The 20433-nt window shown below is 45.5% G+C and overlaps 2 protein-coding genes across 3 annotated transcripts in view; both read left to right on the top strand.

Moving 5' to 3' along the window:
* The window catches only part of LOC135370706 (rifampicin phosphotransferase-like), a 28120-nt gene extending 25794 nt beyond the window's left edge, over nucleotides 1–2326 (top strand). For both annotated transcript variants that reach the window (XM_064604506.1, XM_064604507.1), the window contains 4 exons: nucleotides 60–136; nucleotides 210–312; nucleotides 1472–1546; nucleotides 1612–2326. In XM_064604506.1, the coding sequence (XP_064460576.1) occupies nucleotides 60–136; nucleotides 210–312; nucleotides 1472–1546; nucleotides 1612–1712 (356 nt within the window). In that variant the 3' untranslated portion in view covers nucleotides 1713–2326. The remainder of the gene's footprint in view (nucleotides 1–59; nucleotides 137–209; nucleotides 313–1471; nucleotides 1547–1611) is intronic.
* A 2550-nt stretch (nucleotides 2327–4876) lies between these two features.
* The window catches only part of LOC135370710 (rifampicin phosphotransferase-like), a 31034-nt gene continuing 15477 nt past the window's right edge, over nucleotides 4877–20433 (top strand). The window contains exons 1-17 of the mRNA XM_064604513.1: nucleotides 4877–4927; nucleotides 7655–7802; nucleotides 11003–11187; nucleotides 12597–12847; nucleotides 13940–14002; nucleotides 17052–17162; nucleotides 17241–17353; nucleotides 17457–17509; nucleotides 18533–18585; nucleotides 18675–18790; nucleotides 18910–19057; nucleotides 19332–19396; nucleotides 19606–19733; nucleotides 19805–19911; nucleotides 19986–20024; nucleotides 20139–20263; nucleotides 20346–20416. Coding sequence (XP_064460583.1) covers nucleotides 4877–4927; nucleotides 7655–7802; nucleotides 11003–11187; nucleotides 12597–12847; nucleotides 13940–14002; nucleotides 17052–17162; nucleotides 17241–17353; nucleotides 17457–17509; nucleotides 18533–18585; nucleotides 18675–18790; nucleotides 18910–19057; nucleotides 19332–19396; nucleotides 19606–19733; nucleotides 19805–19911; nucleotides 19986–20024; nucleotides 20139–20263; nucleotides 20346–20416 — 1827 coding nt within the window. The remainder of the gene's footprint in view (nucleotides 4928–7654; nucleotides 7803–11002; nucleotides 11188–12596; nucleotides 12848–13939; nucleotides 14003–17051; nucleotides 17163–17240; nucleotides 17354–17456; nucleotides 17510–18532; nucleotides 18586–18674; nucleotides 18791–18909; nucleotides 19058–19331; nucleotides 19397–19605; nucleotides 19734–19804; nucleotides 19912–19985; nucleotides 20025–20138; nucleotides 20264–20345; nucleotides 20417–20433) is intronic.

A 20433-nucleotide genomic window follows, 5' to 3' on the forward strand; every position in this document is an offset into this window, starting at 1 on the left:
GCAAGCTGTGAATCAATCGATGCGTGTGTGTTCAAGATTTCCATGACATTGCTGAACAGGTATCCCCATCAGCAAGGGCTCCGTAGAAGGTACAGCTCGTGTCGTTACGTCCATCGACGAAGCGTCCGCGATACAGGTGGGTACAGTTGAATACTATGTCCATATTGGAAGTGCCTCGCTGATGAATGAACGCAATGTCTCCCATTCAGCGTGGAGATATCCTCATCACGTACGCCACAGACATTGGATGGACTCCATATTTTACTCTCATCTCAGGGATAGTCACCGAGCTGGGTGGTCTCCTGTCGCACGGTAAGACCGAGAGTGAGGAGAATAAAAATAAAATAAATATAGATAGACAGATAAATATATAGATATAGAGAGCGCAATTTACATCCTTATTCGGACATTCACAATCATTCATATTTTACGGTTGGTATACACTACAATCGCACACAGGCGAGATCAGTTCTGGTTCAGACACACAATTTTTCTCCACATAGTTGGTCTAGTTGGACGAGGGTCACGGGGTACATTGAAAAACTGAGGCGAACCAAAAATTCAGTGGCGATTTCGCGGCAAATGGGAGAGAAATGCGTTAGCACTAAGCGCCTTTTCCGGTCCATACGTCACTTCCGAGTATGCACTTCCGGTCTAAACCCGACTTCCGGTTCTCCTCCTCAGGTCTATACTTGACTTCAGGTTCGACACTTTCAATTGCTATATGCAAGTTCATTTAGTTAACCTCTAACTACCCTGTAATTACCGAACCTATAATCTCTTGTATTCTTGAATCCCCCTTTAATTGGCGTTAATTACTTTTAATTACATTTAATTACCTTCGGTAACTTGCGGTTACTTTCAGTAATCTTTAATTTCATTTAATCATTCTCTTAGTTACATATATCTTACATTCATTACCTTCAAACTCAAATTTATCGATTTAATTGCCTTTAATTACCTCTAGTTACCTTCAATTACTCTTACCTCTCAATCTTAATTACCTTCGACTACTTCAATTTCAAATCGTTTACCTCCGTTTATATTTCCCCTCTTATATCCCCATTACATGTCCACTTACACCTCTGCCTCGGTGAGGCTTCACAATCTCACACACACATACACATGTACGTACATACAGCGTTCTTTTTTCTTTTTTTTCATTTCGACACTCCTAATACTAACGCATTAAAAATGCACGGAGAGCATGAACAACATAAACGCGGTACGGGTTTGTTCCGTGTCGCATACGCGTTTTTGCCCTTCAGTGTTCAAGATAATTTTCGTTCACTGCGTAAAATGTGCCGAACGACTGCCTGCAACTGAATTTTACGAAATGGCTTAAAAGACGCGCGTCGTGTTTCTGTTCTCGTTTCGTCGCTTTTAATTATTCAAATGGTTCTGGACCTTCAAAGTGTAGTGCTGTTGTATATGCATTCATCTCCATGCATGTCGATCGCTCACCGTGTAGGGGCTGTGGTTGCACGCGAGTACGGCCTGCCTTGCATCGTTGGTCTGCACGGAGCTACAAAATTTTTCAAAACAGGTACAGTGTGCGAACGCATTTCGAAAACGTTGTTAATTCAATGGCGGATATTTTATCGTTTGCAGGCGACAGGGTCTACCTGAACGCTTCTCAAGGTGTGCTCCAGAAGGTAGAAAGTACCACGAAGAACATGGAGGAAATGATATTGCCAATAATTAATAACTGATGCTCGATGTAATGGGTCGAGCGAACATACTCATGACTCAATTATAAGAATTGCATGTGGTTCATTTACCTATTTATTGACTGCCGTGGTGAATTATTTATTCTGCTGCTCTCTTGGGCACTGGTTATCGGTGGGCACATACTTCGCGCACCAAGGTGCATGTCATTCTACCGAGGAAACGATAAAGAAAGATATGCTTCGTTGAACAGAAGGAAGCGTCCATGAGTGGGAGTGCAAGAAGAAGTCAGAAAAAAAAAAAAAGAACTTTAGACGACGGAGGCTCCTTCGTTTAAAATGAAAAGGAAGCGTTTGAATTCCTTTCAAATTCTTCCTTTTTCTGAGCAACTGGTGGTCATCATCTCTAGATTGATTTATTCCTAAGAAATAAAAAAGAAAAAAAGAAAAAGAAATTAAAAACGGCGTCAAAGTGACACGCAGTTAGAATCCACCGAATATATGCTCGTTCGATATGCATTATGCGCACGTGATTTATCCTCAGTTCCTCATTTTGATACTTGTCTTTATTTCGCACTTAACAATTACACTTGATACACTGGAGGGACAATTCACAGGAAACGGAATTGCACGCAATAAAATATGCAATCCACCGTTCAGGCCTGAAATTCGTCCGTCTCTCATCTGGAAGAGCCCTACGTACAGAAGTGAACAACATTTATCTTTTATTGAACAAATTTGTTGATCTAGATCACGAAAAACTGCATTTTTGAAGGGGCACTCAAATGCAAAACCTGGCGGACTGAAAGATGCCGTTACCTTGACATCCACTACAAAAGGAACGGATACCCCTCTGCTTCTCCTCCTCAGCAAGCGCGGCAGTGCGATGAGGCCTCGGACTGGTCTCCTCGAGCAATCCCTCGCGATGATTGGACGAATCGCTTTGAGGAGACCAATAAGAGTCCACTCCGCATGATCGGCATTCTTGGGAGGGGGAGGAAGAGGGAAAGCGTAAATTGCGGTTTCTTTGCTCCCCGTAAATTCCGAACGACAAAAACGGTGAATCGCGTTCCTTTTGCATTGGTATCCAGGTCACGGCATCTTCCATGCCGCCAAGTGAAAGTCGTTTTGCACTTGAGTGCCCCTTTAAGATATACCTTTGCGTGAAGTATAAACACTATCGTCGGGCTGTTGGAGCACTCAAGGGATAATACGGGCTCCGCAACTCAAGAGCTGCATCTGTCTGCTCCTAACCTGGCTTGGCGGCCCCGCGAAAGTGGAACGAAGGAGCGGACTTTGTTCGCTCAGGTGACGCTTGAGAGTGCGGGCCGACAATCACGTTTGTATCTCGTGTCGCAACAGAGCCATGTAAAATATATTATTACAACTTTATTATACGAACAACAGGATCCGGAGTTTCCCTGTAGGGATTTCCTTCCCTCGTCATCCTTTCATGCGAACCTTTTGGAATGGGGTAGGGTCCTGCACTCAACGCAGGGAAACATCCCACATCATCATCATCATCCATTCATCTATGTTGTTGTTGTTATTGTCATGCAACGTGCAATTGACACCGCGACTGTCAAAGTGATATTTAAGGGAGACCGAAATCATTCCAACTATTAATTAATTATGAATAATACGAGAGTACCTTAAAGCGTCCGTGAAGAGATTCCCAAAAAATCTGAGTTCTCAGTGGAGAACGGTTCACGAGGAGGCCTATTATGTGAAATATATCCTATTCTTGCCACAATGCATTGAACGCGTGCGCAGTTCACGCGAAAAAAAAGAAAGAAAGCGTCGAGCGGTCGCCCGACACACCCTCTGCAAGCGGACTGACGTCACGTATATCCTCTGCTCACTCCTAAGTAGCACCAAGCCAGCCCGCCAGTGGCCAAGGTCGCCTGCTTTTGACGTCACAGCCAGTTTCTCCGTCGTGCCGGTAGGCGGTGGCGTCGAAGCAGTCGCCTTTCCAAGCAGGGCCATCCAAAATATTTTCAGTTTAAAACATCTGATGAAAGTATATGCGTCAGTTTGCCGAACAGCACAAAACGTTTTGATGCATGCATTTCTTTTTTTCTTTTTTTAAGTACACAAACACAGGCGCGCTCGGTCACGCTCGACTCGCCCCCGGGGTGTAACGAGGATGAGAAGGACGACCGTACCGTCTGCGCGTACTCAAAGAAAAAAAGGGTGTGAAAAGGTGCTACCGTAGTTTCACGCGTATAAGCCGCACCGCAGATAAGCCGCAGGACCCGTTTTAGGAACGTTTTGAAAATTTTCTGGCAGATAAGCGGCACTTGCATATAAGCCGCGGGCAATACGACGCGACTGATTTGTGCGACAAAGCAGACCGTAGAGAAGGCGATAAACCCTGTGGTCCATATTCCCGGGGCGGCATGGTGTACAACAAAGGAGGTCAGTTCTAGCGTTCTACCAGCATCGGATTGTGCACTTGTTGTGTGTTTTTCATAGATCGAGGGGTCAGGGGCCTTCCAGAAGACACGAATCACCGTCACCACTTTCGTTAAAGCTGCTTGGGGAAGACACCAGGAAGGTCAGTCTATTCCAATGTGGACGCGCCCCTGTATCGCATTGATCGTGCATTGGCAGGGGGGTGCTGTTCCGGAGACACTGTCGGCCCTTTCGCTAAGACCGGCGTATCTCACAATAAAGTTGTTGTTCAGCACTTTCAAGCCCGCCTCCGCACGCTCTAAGCCTCCTCTTTCACAACATAACACGGTGGCGTGTGTCACGGAAAAAAAAAAGTTAAAAAGAAACAGGGAAAGGAAAAGCTTCCGGCAAATGAACGATGAACACGTACCTTAAGATATTCTTGGTACGCTCGCACTAAGTCATTTGTATTCCGATATAATGATAAATAAAGAGATGTGGGCGGGTTTCTCTTTCGTAAATAAAAGTCAGCGAAGGAAGGAACAATTTTATGGGTGTGAAAGCTTCAGTCGTGAGCGTCTCGTTTGGCGCGTGCTTTTCGAGTCCAACCGTGCAGTCGCAGCCTTCACGGTGGGAGAAGCACTTTGCCCCATTCAGATTCTCAACTTCCCCTGCGCTTCTGTAACCGCATGAACGGACAACGAAACCAGTTGTCTCTAGGGTTTCCTCAAATGTTTCATTCCTTCTGGATGTTATCGCGCAGCATCGGTACATGAGGGAATTGGGATAGCATTTATACTTCGTTCGTCTTATACATGTTCAGTTGTACGATGTCCACATCCGCGGCTCGCCGTCCAAAAGTGCACGTAAGTAAAACTATACCATCTGCTGTCAATTGTAACTTGCAAAACTATACCATCTGCTGTCAATTGTAACTTGCATTGTGCTTACATTATGGTGTACCGGATATTTTTTCTGCTTTAATATTTTTCTATTCTGTCCTCATCGTCATCAGCATCGCCCTGATAAGGTGTGTTACCGTAGTTCTCAGGTTAAAATACATAAAAGTGAGCATGCACCAACTTCGAGACAAAACACTAATGAGACACTGCACAGCGCTGTGACCGCTGTGCAGTGCTGCTTTTCGTTATTGAGGGTTGTTACTTGTTAGGCACCTTTGGATTAGTGACATAAATACTCGCAATGAGTTATCAGGATGCCATAATTGTAACGACATACTTTGTTCGAGTTTTTTCTTATTTTGATTATCACTTTGAATATTAGGAAACGTCCCATGTCATCATCACTTCTCCATCGTTTATTGTTGTTGTTGTTGAATATTGCATAGTTTTTTACTATGTTGTTGATCATTTGCACAGTTTGTGTTGTTGTTGTTGTAGCTATACAATATAATTACATTTTCCGGTGATCGCTAGTCGATGAGCGGTTACATTTGAACTTACTTTTACTGCAGACGCCACAAGTCACAAGACAGGCAAGAGTGATTCATTGCGTTGAGATGAACTTTGTTTGTAAATAGACAGTATATATAAAAACACCGTCAAGTCCACGAAGGAAGTAGTTAGAAATGTAGCTTTTCTTTTTTATCTCTTCTTAAAGAGGCACTAAAGTATAAAAATTTCTCCTCGCGTAACGAAAGGTGCCGTTACCTTGACATCAACACAAAAGGAACGGGATACACCCCTTGCGTCGTACGTGATTTATGAGCGAAAGAACCGTAATGTGTCGCTTTCCCTCTCCTCCTCCTTCTCAAGAAGCCCGCCAATGAAGAGAGATCTCCCATTGGTCTCCTCAAACGATCTCCCGCGATGATTGGGCTAATCGTTTGAGGAGAACAAATGAGAGCCCGCTATGCATTGTCGCCCTTCTTGAGAGGGAAAGAAAGAAGGAAAGCGGGGCATAAAGCCGGGGCATATTTATTAGAAGTGCAACCATAGAAGGGCACGTTAATCGAAGGTATCGTGACACAGTGGCGACGTTGCTAATATGGTGCACTAAACAGTCACCCTTGAAGACACTGTTTTTCTTCTTTTCTTTTTTTTGTTTTTTTTTTTTCGCTGCTGGAGAGATGACATTACTTCAAACCAGCGGCATGGCCGAGCAGGCTAAGGCGTCCTCTCGTTGGTGGGTAGCCAACGTCGTGCTGAAGACTGGGAGGTGGTGGGTTCGAATCCCACCACCGGCTGTGCTGTCTGAGGTTTTCCCTGTGTTTTCCGAAGACTTTCCAGAAGAATATCGGCACAGTTCCCCCTGAAGTCGGCCCAGGACGCATACTAACTCTCCCTGTCTCCGCACTCCTTCCTGCTGTCCTCGTCCTTTACGCCGCTCATAGCTACAGTTGGTTTTGCAGCGCGAAAACGGAATTTAAAAAAAAACACATTACTTCAGATACACAACACAGAATGATTCATGTGCGGTCATTCCCACCATCACGATCAGGATCGCCATTGCCACTCCGATCATCATCGTCATCACTCATATTAGGCCCCCTAGCTATGGGGTAGCGTTCCACTCCTAGAGTGGAAGAAAACCTCCCCACTTCATCGTCACAATATAATTGTTGTTGTTGTTGTTATTCATTCATGCGCACTGTGTCACGCGTCACGTGATATTTGTCTATAGACGACTTTCTGTGTAGAAACATGTGACGTCACGAGAAGATTGGTTGGAGGTTATACTTTGCTGTGGATGGCAAGAAGCGGGAAAAAACGCGTCGGCTGATAGGCTGATAAAGCTGATAGTGCCCACCAGCATGCTTTGTGCGGTGGCGTTACATAATCAATAACGTAGTGGTGCAGGCCGTCTACCTCGACGCCAGCGCCCCCTCGAAGGGAAACGCGGCGTAAACGCTTGGTACCTGTCAGCAGCGTGATGCAGCGTTGTTTCGCCGTTCGAAGGCAGCGATTCATGTGAAACTACATGCACGGAGAGAAAAACGAGTGAAAAGCTAATTCTTCCTTTCCGAATATGTGAGAAGACGATTAGGAACAACTTTTATTACAGACGTTCAAACAAGACTTCCGTGCAGAGCCTGCACCGGATGAAATGCAGGCTCCCCACTAAAGTTTTTTCTTACTTTTTCTTCTTTCTTTCTTTTTCTTTTTGAGCTTTAACGTATATACACAAACTCGGCGTGGTTCTTAAACGATTTCGCTGCCTGCATGTACGGCAGTATTAGTAGACAGGAAGGACCTTCCCGATAACGGTTCCGACAACACGATAACCCTCTCGCCCGATTCCACAGAACTGACTGGCATCACATTGTTTGTCTCGGATTGGAAACTTCCCTTCGCCGTATCGTTTCCGTAGAATGCTTCCGATCCAGAAACTGTCAAAAAAAATTGCGTAAACCTGTATGGAGCGTCGTTGATGATCACAGCTATATAGACGTAAAGCCAGGAGTATAATCCATTATGCCGAACCTGGAACAAATTACTATACTCTCCGCAACATGCCAGGTTGCTCTTGATGACGACCACTCACTGGCACTGTGCCGGCGAACTTCTTTGCGCGTGACTTATTGTGAGGCTGCAGAGATAAGAGCGAGATAAGAGAATGATTGTTTTCTGCAGGGGACGCTATTCAGAAAGAAGCGCGACATGGTGAGGAATGCAGCTCCCAATTCAGTGAATGGCTGTATAACAATGTCGGCGCTCTGGGTCGCGCTCTGGACTGTGGCAGTTCAACTGAAAGATGCTTTGAACCTCATTTTTGATCAAGGTTAGTACGTGATTGTTTTATGATTTGTGAGGGCGATGTCATCTAATTCCGATCCATTTCATCGTTTGTTTGTTTCATCGTGGAAAGCCGTACTCGTCAGGCGTTTGCACTGAACCGCTTGAAGATAAACTTTTGGGGCATGGTCATGGTTACTCTTCTGTCCTTACTCCGCGCCCAGCTGTGGGTAGCCCCCCTCAACCGCATGGTGAACTGTCAAAAACAAGCCTAAACTAACGTAATCTCTGAAAACTAACCTAGGTCCCAGTTCTAACCTAGGTTCCCACCGGGGACGATTTCGCGGGTAACGTTTTTTTCCGGGGGACATTTTCTCCGGGGTCGATTTTTCCGGATCCCGTCCAGAATGTTTGTGCTTCGCGCATTGGTCGCGTTGTAGAAACGGTTACCACGTTACGCTGTACGCTGATCGAGTTTTGTTCATGAATGTGAAAACTGACCATAAAAAAAAAAGGGTGAAGAAATCGATCACTTCCCCTCAAGCGCTGATGACGTCAGTCATGTTGATGATCAGAATCATTGTCAGTAGTATCGAACAAAAAAGTATTTTAGTGCGATTCAGTATTCCAGCGGCCTGCAGACAAAATATGGGAGCTTGATCACGGTAAAGCTTCAAGACTTGTGCGTGTCTGGTTGTTTAGCTAGCAGATTTTCGCTTACTCGTCGCAGCTATAGCAGATGATGACATAACTGTTATATGCTCCACTCACATAGACCAAGATAGTAGTAGACGGGATACAGTTATAAATCTAAGGGCAGTTTGTCCTTTCTTTGCATTTGTAAAGGCCTACATGTACACATGCGGCGTAATTCTCTTCATCTGCAACGATTAGAGGAAAAGGCCGCGGGTGATCTACTCCGTGCTAGAACAACAACAGCTACATGCATGACGATGGGATGAGGTATTCCACCGCGTTGCGATACCCTTTCTCATAGTGCATGCGGGTGTGAGATGGCGATGAAAGAGATGAGATATATATAGAAACATGACAGAACACACGGCAAGTGAGATACTACACGTGCAGAGGCGTCGTAAACTGTCAATATCAATAGTCGGACATTGACATGGCGGATCTAGGACATCTAGGTGCACGGACGCTTCGGTGCAAGGACATGTCGGTGCAAACGCTGCGGGCGACGGACAGTTCGGTGCACGGACATTTCGGTGCACGGACATTTCGGTGCACGGACATTTCGGTGCACGGACATTTCGGTGCACGGACATCTCGGTGCACGGACATCTCGGTACAATGACATGTCGGTGCAAGTGCAACAAGGAAGGAAACGACGAAAAGGGTATTATTAAATAGGCTGTGTCGGCAGCAATGAACTTGATGATTTGCAGAGATTTATTAGTGTGATTTGTCCGTGGTATCTCTATCAAAAAAATATTTATGTACCGGCAACATACACTGAAAGCATAAAGAGACTTATGCAGCAAGTTTTGTACACTCGTAAAATGTGCAAATGTGGACTCGATATTATGAAAAATATATATATATATATATATATATAGATAGATAGATAGATAGATAGGGGAGAAAAGACACCAGAGACTGAAGTAGGGAGTAGGGGAAAGTTATTTATTAAGTTGGCATTTAAACTAAGGGTCTGGGGGAGTCTACGTTTCGACGGAAGCTCCGCCTTCTTCGGGACTTCCGGAGCTTCCGTCGAAGCGTAGATTACCCCAGACCCTTAGTTTAAATGCCAACTTAATCAATAACTTTCCCCTACTCCCTACTTCAGTCTCTGGTGTCTTTTCTCCCCTATCTATATTCAACATCCTGGTCGTTCGAACCTCAATTTTGTAGTATATATATATATATATATATTTGATATTATGTGAAGTACTAAAACCAAGACGAAGGGCGACACACACAGGTGCCGCTACCTGCGTGCGTCGTCCTTCGTCTTGGTTTCAGCGTTTTTATCCGTCATGACATACTAACAGGCCCAACTTTATGTTTTACGTCGATATTCCTGTTTATGGATATACAGGGTGCCTTTATAAAGACAAGGTGCTCTGCGTGAAAAAAAAAAGAAAAAAAGAGAGAGAGGGACGTTGGAGCGTTCTCTGGTACTTTTTGTGTTTTGCGCGTTTTTTTTCTCTTTTTTTTTTTTTTGCACCAAAAGTAAAAGTCTACGTGAGGCGTACGTCACTGGGAAACAATTGGGATGGCTGATTAATGAATGGCGCTGTCTCTCTTGTAACCGCGATGACGTCACAATTCTCCTCCTCCTCGTTTCGGCCTGCAGAGCGAGACGAGCGGAAACGGGCGCATCGATGTTCGGGGGACTGCGTATAGATTTTTTTTTCGTCAGTTCTCACGTCAAGTTACGTCCTTTCGTAATTCGCCAGAAACAGCAAAATCTTTTGGGTGGCTTTCTGGGCTCCTTTAAACGTATTGAATATCATTTATTTGTCATTGTTGTTTCTTCTCTTCTCTTCTTCACCTCTTCTTTCCTATTTTCTTTCTTGCGTTGAGAAAAAGCACTTCTTACATGTCTCAAGTCAAAATGTCATCCACTTTTGGTTCTTCTTGAACTGGATCATGAAGTCCCACAAGCATTTCTTGCATGGCTCGGCCGGCTCTGGTTCGCTCTCCGCCCTCTGCTAGGGCGCCATGTGACAGTGCAACGGACGGCACCTGTTTTCACACAATGAGCCTTTTAATGCTGTGGTCGCATGTACGACGGAACTCCGCCGGAAGGACGCTCTTTTTTTTTTCTTTTTTTTTTTACAGACACACAAGTTCGCAACGGTTCTCGGTTTTGAGGACCTGATATGTCCAGGCTCTACTCTACGACCTTCGAATCTAAACCACCCACCCATTTTATTAACTAACCAAATCAATTATGAGAGCTTATTAGGGCTGGTACGTGCTGTTGAAACAATATTACGTCTAAGTATGCACTGCCGCAAGAAGGTTTATGCAGCGCGGTTTTGGAACAAAAAATGAACCATGAATTTCGGAAAATCATTCCTCGAGACGCACCCTATTTAGAAAAATGCGACCAAGGAAGCATAAACGAAACTACGTATTTCAAACATCTTCAACAGGCTGAACGTATTGATCCCCCCGGCTTCTCGTACACTCATCTCCGTCTCATGTTTTTATTTTTATTTTATTTTATTTTTTACCGTAGACGATGAACATAGAAAAAGCCATGTGCATCTTTCGTAGGTTTCTGTTACTTCTTCAAGTACCTGTTGGCATCATTTCGACTGGCCTACAAACATTCCACAAGGAGCAAAGTCTTTGAATTATGCGACGTCAGCAAAGCCGTGGAACCTTCTCACATGAACATCGTATCCACACAGCGTGAGTGGGAAAAAGAATGCCCTTCGCCATCGGATGCCCTGGTCAAGGTATCAATCAACCATCAAATATTACTGTATCTTTCACAAGAAACGCGATATGGGCCTGTCGGCACATTTTCTAAATCCTTGACAGAACCTTCCTAGTACCCTTGTCACACGGTCTTCAACGATGTTTGCAACCAACGGCCATTGATACCAGAGCGCGTAGCGACACCTAGCGTGTAACGTGTAAACCTGTCGGGGGCATTGGATCCAATGCTATTTGAGGAGTTCACACGCTACACGCTTGTTGTCGCTACCCGTATGTTCAATGACCATTGGTTGCAATGATCATTGAAGGCTGCCCATATGACAGGGGTATACGTCTGACAGCAGATCATGTTGATGGTGGAGTACGTGTTCGCGTCACTATGTTCTTGTCCATGTCTTGCTCCTTTAGGTTAGATTGGGTAGGGTTAGGTTAGGTGAGCTATGCTATCAGACACATACCCGCGCCTTATCTGGCGTATATGCACCACTTTTATTCTTATTTACCGCTTTATATATTTCGGGTCGCCCTGTAGTTTCCAGGAGTGTGGAAGGCCACGAGGCCTATACAAGCCGAATACCGACAGCGTTCCTCGATGGGCAGTTATTTCAGCAGAGATGTTTATATGCCGTAAAAGCTTAGTTAGTGGGGTGGAGAACAGACAGAGAGTATTACATTTATGCTCTCCTTTTCCTTTCTTTATATCTCTCCTTGTTACCGCACGTCAGTGATGTGGGAGTACGAGAGCAAACTCGGTGACCACAATTATAAAAGAACTTACAAGGACGAGGCACACACAGACGGACAGTGTTCAACTAGCAACTGATGTTTCTTCTTGTTGGACGCCGTTCGTATGTGCGTATTTTGTCGTTGTGCGCTCTTTTAGCATGGAGAATTTCAATTCACGCTCCTCGCCGTCGGCACCCCGTTCGGTGACTGTATCACTTTCACCCATGATCTAATCTTATCATCTTGACAGAATACAAAGGACACAGACAGCTGTTCTTATCCTGTACAAATGCTCGAACCCAAGCAGCAAAATGCACTGAAAGTCCAGTGCAATAGGGGTGGACGGGTAGATGAAAGGCCTTGAACAGATTCATGAAACTACAGAACATTGATAAGACACATACCGTCCACCCCTAATGCACTCGACTTCCAGTACATTGTGCTGCTTGGGAACCGATAGCATAAAGTATGTTTTTTTTTTTTTTCTACTTTGAGTAGCTACTAGACTTTGAGTAGCTTATCCCGCTGTGAGCGGGCTCACATCTCCATTTTTTTTTCTCCTATCATGATCATCAGTCTGGGGCAAAATCAGTACAAAAGCAGTTTCAGCAATACAAATTAGCAGCAAAGCAGTACAGAATAAAAGCAACTGCGGACAGGCACCACAAAAACGTCGTGTATTTTCTTCCACAATGCCCAGAACGAGGACAGCTTCTTCTTGTACGGAGTCAACTCCACGGGCCACAAGCTACTTCTCTATTTCTCCCGGCTGAAAAACTCCATAGCTGAGCTGTGGATGTGTCTGTATGCTGCTGACGGCACCAGGTACGTCCTTCCCTGCGGTTTCACGTTGGACCGCAGCGACCAGAACAGCTTTGCTGGAAAGGGACTCAAGATTCAGTGCCTAGCTCCTGCCAGACGTTGGAGAATCGCGTTCAACGGACTTCTCAGGTTAGTTCTCTATGCGTTAGACGTTGTCCGTTTCCTACAAATAAAATAGACGGAAATGACCCGGTACTCCGTGATCGGAGAAAACCGAACATACTCAACGATCTATCGTAGGTAACTTTCAACCCAGCGTTCAGCCCAGTCAAGCGTTCGAAGAGTAAAAAGCACCAAAGTCATATTGGTGTGGAGAAGCTAGCAAAACCTTTTCCTGGCTAACCTTTTCTTGCTTTTTTTCTCAATAAACATATCCCCCCCCCCCCCTAGCAAACCTATATTTTTTGTTCATGCTGTACCTTGCCACCGCTCCGCCATTCTTTACCAAAAAAAAAAGGTCTGATCTCTAGCTGACGTCACGGAATCATTGGGTGTCCCGCCAATCACAGCCACACTTTCAGTACACGCACTTATTGCTACAGGCGAGCTAGGACAGTGCTATGGATCGTGAGATTGTGAGAGAGGCAACTCTATACAGCCATGTCATCGTGAGGTGCCTTAATTTCTTTTAAATCTTTAAGTGCATGACCGATTTTCATGCACCCTCACGTTGCACTGAGACCTCATCCGGGTTCTTCATTATTGACTTCGTATACAAATTAAGACCGATTAATCGTTCAAAAGTGTGTTTGAATATATCTGTCAGTACCAGGACAGAGACACATTTGCACCCTTGACCAATTTTTCGTCTATGTCAGCTCTGTTCTGTTCCTGCCTGAAGTGTGTATTATTGTTTCATTCCTTGTCTCATTCAAACCGCGTTCAATTTAGTAGAAGTTCACGGTTGTTTATGGGCACCTTGAAGAAGCATCGAGTACACATCGAACATATAGGGTGTCTGCAGATAAACCTAAGTCGCATTTACAAATGTAACTTGTTGTGTACTGTATATGTCTGCTGTCGTTGTCGGGCTCACTGCTTTAGAAAGTATATGGGTGAGTTTTGTTCGCAGGGTTCTCGTGAACCTCGCTAAGTTTCAGCACGAAATAGGCACAGACGTGTTCCCCTCTAGTTTTTCCAGGGAATGACATATTTTCGAAGACTTGACACGATCCACTGATTTTTGGTGAAAGTGCCACTAATTCTTTCCTTCGATTGCAGGAAGAGCACGACCGAAGACAACGATCTCGATGGACCCGAAGTGCACGTTAAGTTTGGCTTTATGTAAGTACATTTGGGCTATCTTATGCTACATATCCTTTCTTGTTTATTCTGTCGCGCGTCCAATAAAATCTCTTCGCACAGCAAGTCAGTGAATGCACGATCAAACCCGTCGATTTCGCATAAAATGGCACGAGATTTAAATCCACTATCTGCTTGTCGACATGCTTGGTTTGTGACATACGAAAAGTGGCAGCATCAATTGGGCGTTATAGGCCGTCACGTGACCACGTCACGAGGTGTCACGTAGTGGTTGGAACTGTGAAACCGTTGCTTTAATATTATGAAGGTAAACGTGCTATATGGCGAATTCTGCTGCTTGTTTTCGTGCAGTCGGTATGGGTTCAGCGTAGAGGTAGTCAAGGAGGTCGCCGTAGGCTGCCTCACAGGCGTGGGCACCGTCACGACTGACGCTCTTGGGGGCGGGGGGGTTGCGTCCTGGACCGATTTCTAAGGGAACTGTGCCGACATATGTGTGACAGCGTCTGAGGAAAACCCGGGGAAACGCACCGGGATTCGAACCCGGGTACCTCCCAGTCTAGACGTGACCAAACCACGAAGCACCATCTGTAAATATGCCATAAATAAAGCACTGAGGCACGCGGGCTGGTAGGTGGTGGCAACTGCTTGAGAAACAAACAAAGTGCGAAGAGCGTTGCACTGAAGCGCCCAGTGTGGCACGAACACTCAAGACAGTGTAAGCTTTCCTGCACTACAGCGACCAGTGGCCTTTTCCATTACTCCGTCAAACGCCATGTACATACATGTATTGTTCCAGAGAGACAGCATCGAAAATAACAATATGAAATCAGCGAGTCGTAGCACATCAGAAAGTGTTATCATGATAACGGCTCTGAAAACACGAAAAGCAAATCGCCTCGTTCCTTTTAAGTGGCTGGCACACGTTGCTGATCTTTGGTTTGATAGCTTTCTCCACCGTATCGTTTTCGCAGAGTGCATCCGATCTATTACAACGATTGTTACGATCGTTACAATAGGGCTGTGAACCGTGCGAGTCTTTGAATGGGGCTTCGTATCTTGACGGTGAACGACAAACACAAAGGCACCTCTGTTTGAAGATCAGAGTCCCCTATATACTGACACTTCTTCAACATCTTTTGTCTTTGCCCTTGTCTTTTGCTGCTTCCAGTTCGAATGTTTTTTGTCAAAATCCTTTGCCTTTTTAAGCGTGTAGTGTTGTCACGTACGTATTTATTTATTAATTGGCGAGTGGGCTAAGGCGTCCGCTCGTTGGTGGTAACCAAGGTCGTGCTGAAGACTGGGAGGTGGTGGGTTCGAATCCTACCGCCGGCTGTGCTGTCTGAGGTTTTCCCTGGGTTTTCCGAAGACTTTCCAGACGAATGTCGGCACAGTTCCCCCTGAAGTCGGCCCAGGACGCATACTAACACCCCTGTCCCCCACTCCTTCCTGCTATCCTCTCTCCGTCTTTCCACATCTGTACGTCGCTCATAGCCACAGTTGCTTCGCGGCGCTAACACCCAATCAAAAAAAAAAAAAAAAATTTATTAATTGGTGCGTCTCAATTTATTCGTTGCTGTATTCGACATGGGAAGTAATCATATATGCAGTAAATATCTGGTGGTAAAATGCAGGCATAAACGCGAACAATCCGGGGCACCCACACGCACAATGAGTCCCTAATGCAGTAAAGCATGTCAATAAACGAAAAAAGAAAAAGAAGCTATGTTACAATAATAAAAATCACACTGACGTTAGAGTGCACAAACAGGCGAGGGTGCGACGAGTGAAAATAAGAAGTAACAACAGCTGTGAATGCACGATGGGTATATATGTATGGGCGGTATGATGATTGAACTGTATATACGTAAAAGTTGGAAATGCAAAAAGAAAAAAAGAGGACAAGCACGGAGATGAATAAAGAGTTCCTCAAAATCACACTAAAAAATAATAATGGTACCGTGATGTTACACGTAAGATTTTGTCCGTCTGTAGAAGGAGCTCCTCAATGGCTCGTTGTGGCCACTCTTACGAGCAGCAACTCTCGCTGGAATATTGAACATTGCGCGAGGGTGATGTCTCTTCTTCCAGTACGCAAACTCGATTGAAAAGCGTCGCTTATTTAGTCCTCTCTCGTTCTCTTATGGGATTTGGGAAGGGGTGCGAGGAATTCTGGGGCGCGTACAGATCAAAGACTTTGAGCGCTGCAGGCAGACTTGTGCGTAACGCGTTACTAGTAATTGCGTTACTTGTAATCAATTACTTTTTGAGTAATTTTTCGAGTAATCAGTTACTTTACTGTCAAAGTAATTTTTCGAGTAATCAATTACTTTTCGGAGTAATCGATTACTCAGTAAGTGATTACTTTTCCGGTGGAGATTAACTTATCTTTCAGATGTTCTGCCCCGAGTCAAGGCCCTCGTGCCGTCAGCCTTTGTTGGGCCGTTCTACTATAGCAAGCGGAGGTCATTGTAATAACGTTCTGAAATTTCAGGGTATCTCTCCCTAATCTCTTCCTACACCAGTGTGGTGGTGCCTGTAGCTTTGGACTTTGGAGGTTTAGTGAGTCTGGGGAAGTTCCACGCAATGTTCTTCGACAATCGGGTCAGCGTCTTCCCGGGCGATAGATACAGTAGACTGACAGATCTACCTGTCCTACGTGTTTGTTTCTCGTGCTATTTCAGCTGTTCCGCTGTTGAACTTTTTTTTCTTTTCTTTTTTCTTTTCTGAGGCAGACAAAGACGGGTATAATTTGCGTGAATGAAGAGTAATGACCGGAATAACGCGTTACTTTTCTACTCGTTACTCAATTACATTTAGAGTCGAGTAATTGGTAACTGTAATCAATTACTTTTTGCGTAGAAGTAATGGTAATCAATTACTTTTTTTCGAGTAACGGGCACAAGTCTGGCTGCAGGTTAGCTAAGATCACTGTCCTTCCGAAAGAACGCCATGTTTGTCATACAACCTGTTGCAGCCAAATACTTGTGGACGAGGCTTTCGCTGACCCTCGAAACGTTCACACATTTATTTAGTATGTGCAAACCTTTATACCATGGCGTTACTCTTACAGTTGGACTCCTGTGTCCCACACGCTTGAGTACCCAGTGGAAATTAGTCCCGTCTTGATGGCCGAGGAGTTCGCTAAGCTCCCGCTCGTCAAGATGCTGTGGCAGATCGAACAGTAAGCATTACGCAGTGGGCATTCTTATGGACTATCAATTGCATGACCCTCTTTTGGTTAATGCGCTTGCGTTCGCAGGTTTGGTACAGACATCGACGCCTATGACCAAGCTGGCATGATGACAGGCGAGGTGTTTATTGACGGCAAGAGGACCGAGATTCAACTCTGGGGTTCCAGAGTTCGCTCGAAAGGTAACTGAACTTTGGTGATATGCATTCGTGAGAGATGTACCTGCAACCTTGTAAAGAATAGCCAGGTCAGTATCAGGACCGTAATTCTGTTGCTGTTGCGCAGGTGTTTTATCATACGCCCCTGGTAGCGAAGATCATCACTTCGGCTTCTTGGAGGTTAGTCAATGACCAGATGCGTCAAATCGAAGTGAATATTGGGTAGTCATGCGCGCCTGCACTTTTTCTTTTGCTATCAGTCGAACAATCGTGCGCGCCTGCATGATGAGAGCATCATGAGAGCTATAGACAGGCCCATGACATTAAAAAGGAACGAAGGAACACAAAAGGAACAGGAGTCCTTCTCAAGAAAACCGGCATTGCGAAGCGCGCTCTCATTGGTCTCCGCAAACGATTTGTCCAATCATCGCGAGAGATCGTTTCAATAGACCGAAGGAGGGGGGAGGAGGAGGAGTGTCGTTGGGAGGAGCCCGAGAGGTCTGCCTGCCTGATTAGGCGGCATGTTTCTCGGGAAGGGAAAGGTGGTGGAGAGGAGGAGAGGAAAAGGTGAAGTGGAAGACCGAGCGGAATCCGCTCGGGGGGAGGATAGCTGCGTCCATGGGCCGACTTCGGGGGAACTGTGCCGGCATACGCCTATTACACATCTGAGGGAAACCCAGGAAAAACCCCAGACGGCACAGCCGGCCCGCGGATTCGAACCGCGGACCTCCCGGTCTCCAAGCGCACGCGTTACCGCTGCGCCACCGGAGCTGGTTTTTTCAATAGACCAATCCGAGGCGCCTCCGCATTGTCGCGCTTCTTGAGAAGGAGAGAGAGAGAGCTAGGGAGGGAAAGCGTACAAAACTTCGCACTTTAGTGCCCCTTTAACGATACTAGCTGAGTTAAGATTTAATTCTGGTTTGGATTTATCTCTGGTTCTCCGAAAATCATGATTTTAAAGGGGTTGGGACGCTTTAGTATATGCAGGGTTGATTGAGGCGAGTCACATTTGTTGTTGTTGTTGTTGGGGGAGATGTGTCACACCCCTTCAACGTGTTGCGCTGTTCGGGTCCTGTCGTCTCGCACAAAAAGAAAAAAAAAGATAGGTTTCATTGATAGCGGGCTCGCTTGTTTGCTCACCAGCTCGCTGGATTTTCTAGCTTTCTGCTGCGTATAGCTTATGGTTCATTCTGTTTCCGTCAGGATGGAAAAATTTATCACTTGGTTCACACGCACGACTACGCAGGTTCGGAAGGGTAAATTATGTCACGTTCCAACTCATCTATAGTACAGATTATGGATCATGCTTTGATATGTTTGTACATTTCTCGTCCTATTACTACAGCCTGTTCTACGGAAGTATGTATCTGCCGAATCAACGGATGCTTCCAATAGACTACTGCCTTGTACGAACCAAAGAACTCAAGTACGGAAAGCCACTCAGGCTTTATATCAGTGCAGGTGCGTATCATATGCGTGAAGACCTTGCGATGAATTGCAGAGAGGCTTCTGGAGGACAAAGAGCCCATAGTCGAAAGCGACATCAGTGCGCGTTAACGTCCGTTAATTTGAACTTCCAGGCTCTGAAGACAATCCTATCCATGTCAGTCACATTGACAAAACCTTAACGTTCACAACCGAAGACAGTTCGAAAGAGTTCCAAGTCGTGGCTAATCGTCTGGTGTCGGGTGATATCAATGGCAATGGAATCACCGTTCGCATAGAAAAGTAAGGCACAACAGGGTCATACATCCCAAGTAGCACAACACGTTGGCCCAGTATTGGCTATAGCGGCCCAATATTGGTCCAATCTTGGACCAATGGGAAACATCTTGGCCCAATATTGGCCGGATATTTGCAATACCGGCACAATATTGGTCCAATCTTGGACCAATATAGGGCCGGTATTGCCAATATTGGGCAGAGATGTTGTTCTGCTCGGGATCTTTTGGTTCGTTGATAGGCACCTCCACAAGTGATGCATGTATTGTCTTATCTGTAGGAAGGGACCGACGACGTATCGAATTCCAGAGCACTACAGGCAGCTCGTTACGTCGACGCCACAAAGTACAGTATACGACAATTTCCGTGATGTACAGCTCGCGTCGAAGTTAACTTGAACATCGCTCTAGCCTGCGAAGCGGGAAGAGAGCCACCCTGGCAGAGCCCAGCAGAGAACAATGCCGTTCAAGTTAACTGTGGTGCGATCTGTACACTCGTTAGTAGTAAACGATCTTCAACGGTCCTCAAAGACGCGGTTTTTCGTCTTCTTCAAGGCGATGTCAGCGTGGAGCACCCACTTGGAATAGGCATCGAGCAACAGATCTGCAGGAGACCTGAACTGACGGGCGGCAAAGGTTCCTCGTTGGCTTTGCTGCATTCTATCAGCGAACGGAAAAGAATGGTAAATAAGTAAAATAAAAAGGCAGTCTAGCTGGCTCTTTTAACCGAATGTTTCAAATATACGTCTTGTAGTTCACCGTGCCACGAGCCTTCGTGATCACTACCAGGGCGTACAGTGTATTTTCATCGAGCGCACAGTTCCAGCAGCTCGTGAAAGAGGTCACAGTGTCGCAAACATCGTAAGATTCATACAAGTGCCTCCTATAATGTGGGAGTCATGCTTATACGTTTCCACGTTCCTTCTTGCCAATAGGGGAGGCAGTCTGTCTCAACTCAAAGACACTTGCAAGAGGTATAACTTTTAAATACTGTTTCCTGTTACACGGACTGCAAGAGGCTGCATGACTAGCCTAAGGCACAGTATTGCCGAATGTGTTTAAACATGCTTGCTGCGTAACATTTTCAGAGTTGTTCAGTCTATGGCGAAGCTTCCACTACAAGAAGTGATCAAAGATGAAGTCGTGGAATGTCTGCAGAAGTTTGGAAGCGATTACGAAAAGCGCACTTTTGCAGTTCGCTCGTCTGCAGTCGGTAACCTTGGATTTTTATTATTCATTCTATGGTTTTGCACGTTTCTCATTCCTGTCGGTAAATGTACCGTTGTTGTCATCAGGAGAGGACTCCGAAGAGACGTCTGCAGCTGGACAAATGCAGACATTTCTAGGCGTCCGGGGAACTTCGAAGGTACGTCAGCCTGTTAA

Source organism: Ornithodoros turicata, chromosome 10 (assembly GCF_037126465.1).
Source record: "Ornithodoros turicata isolate Travis chromosome 10, ASM3712646v1, whole genome shotgun sequence".
Taxonomy (NCBI): domain Eukaryota; kingdom Metazoa; phylum Arthropoda; class Arachnida; order Ixodida; family Argasidae; genus Ornithodoros; species Ornithodoros turicata.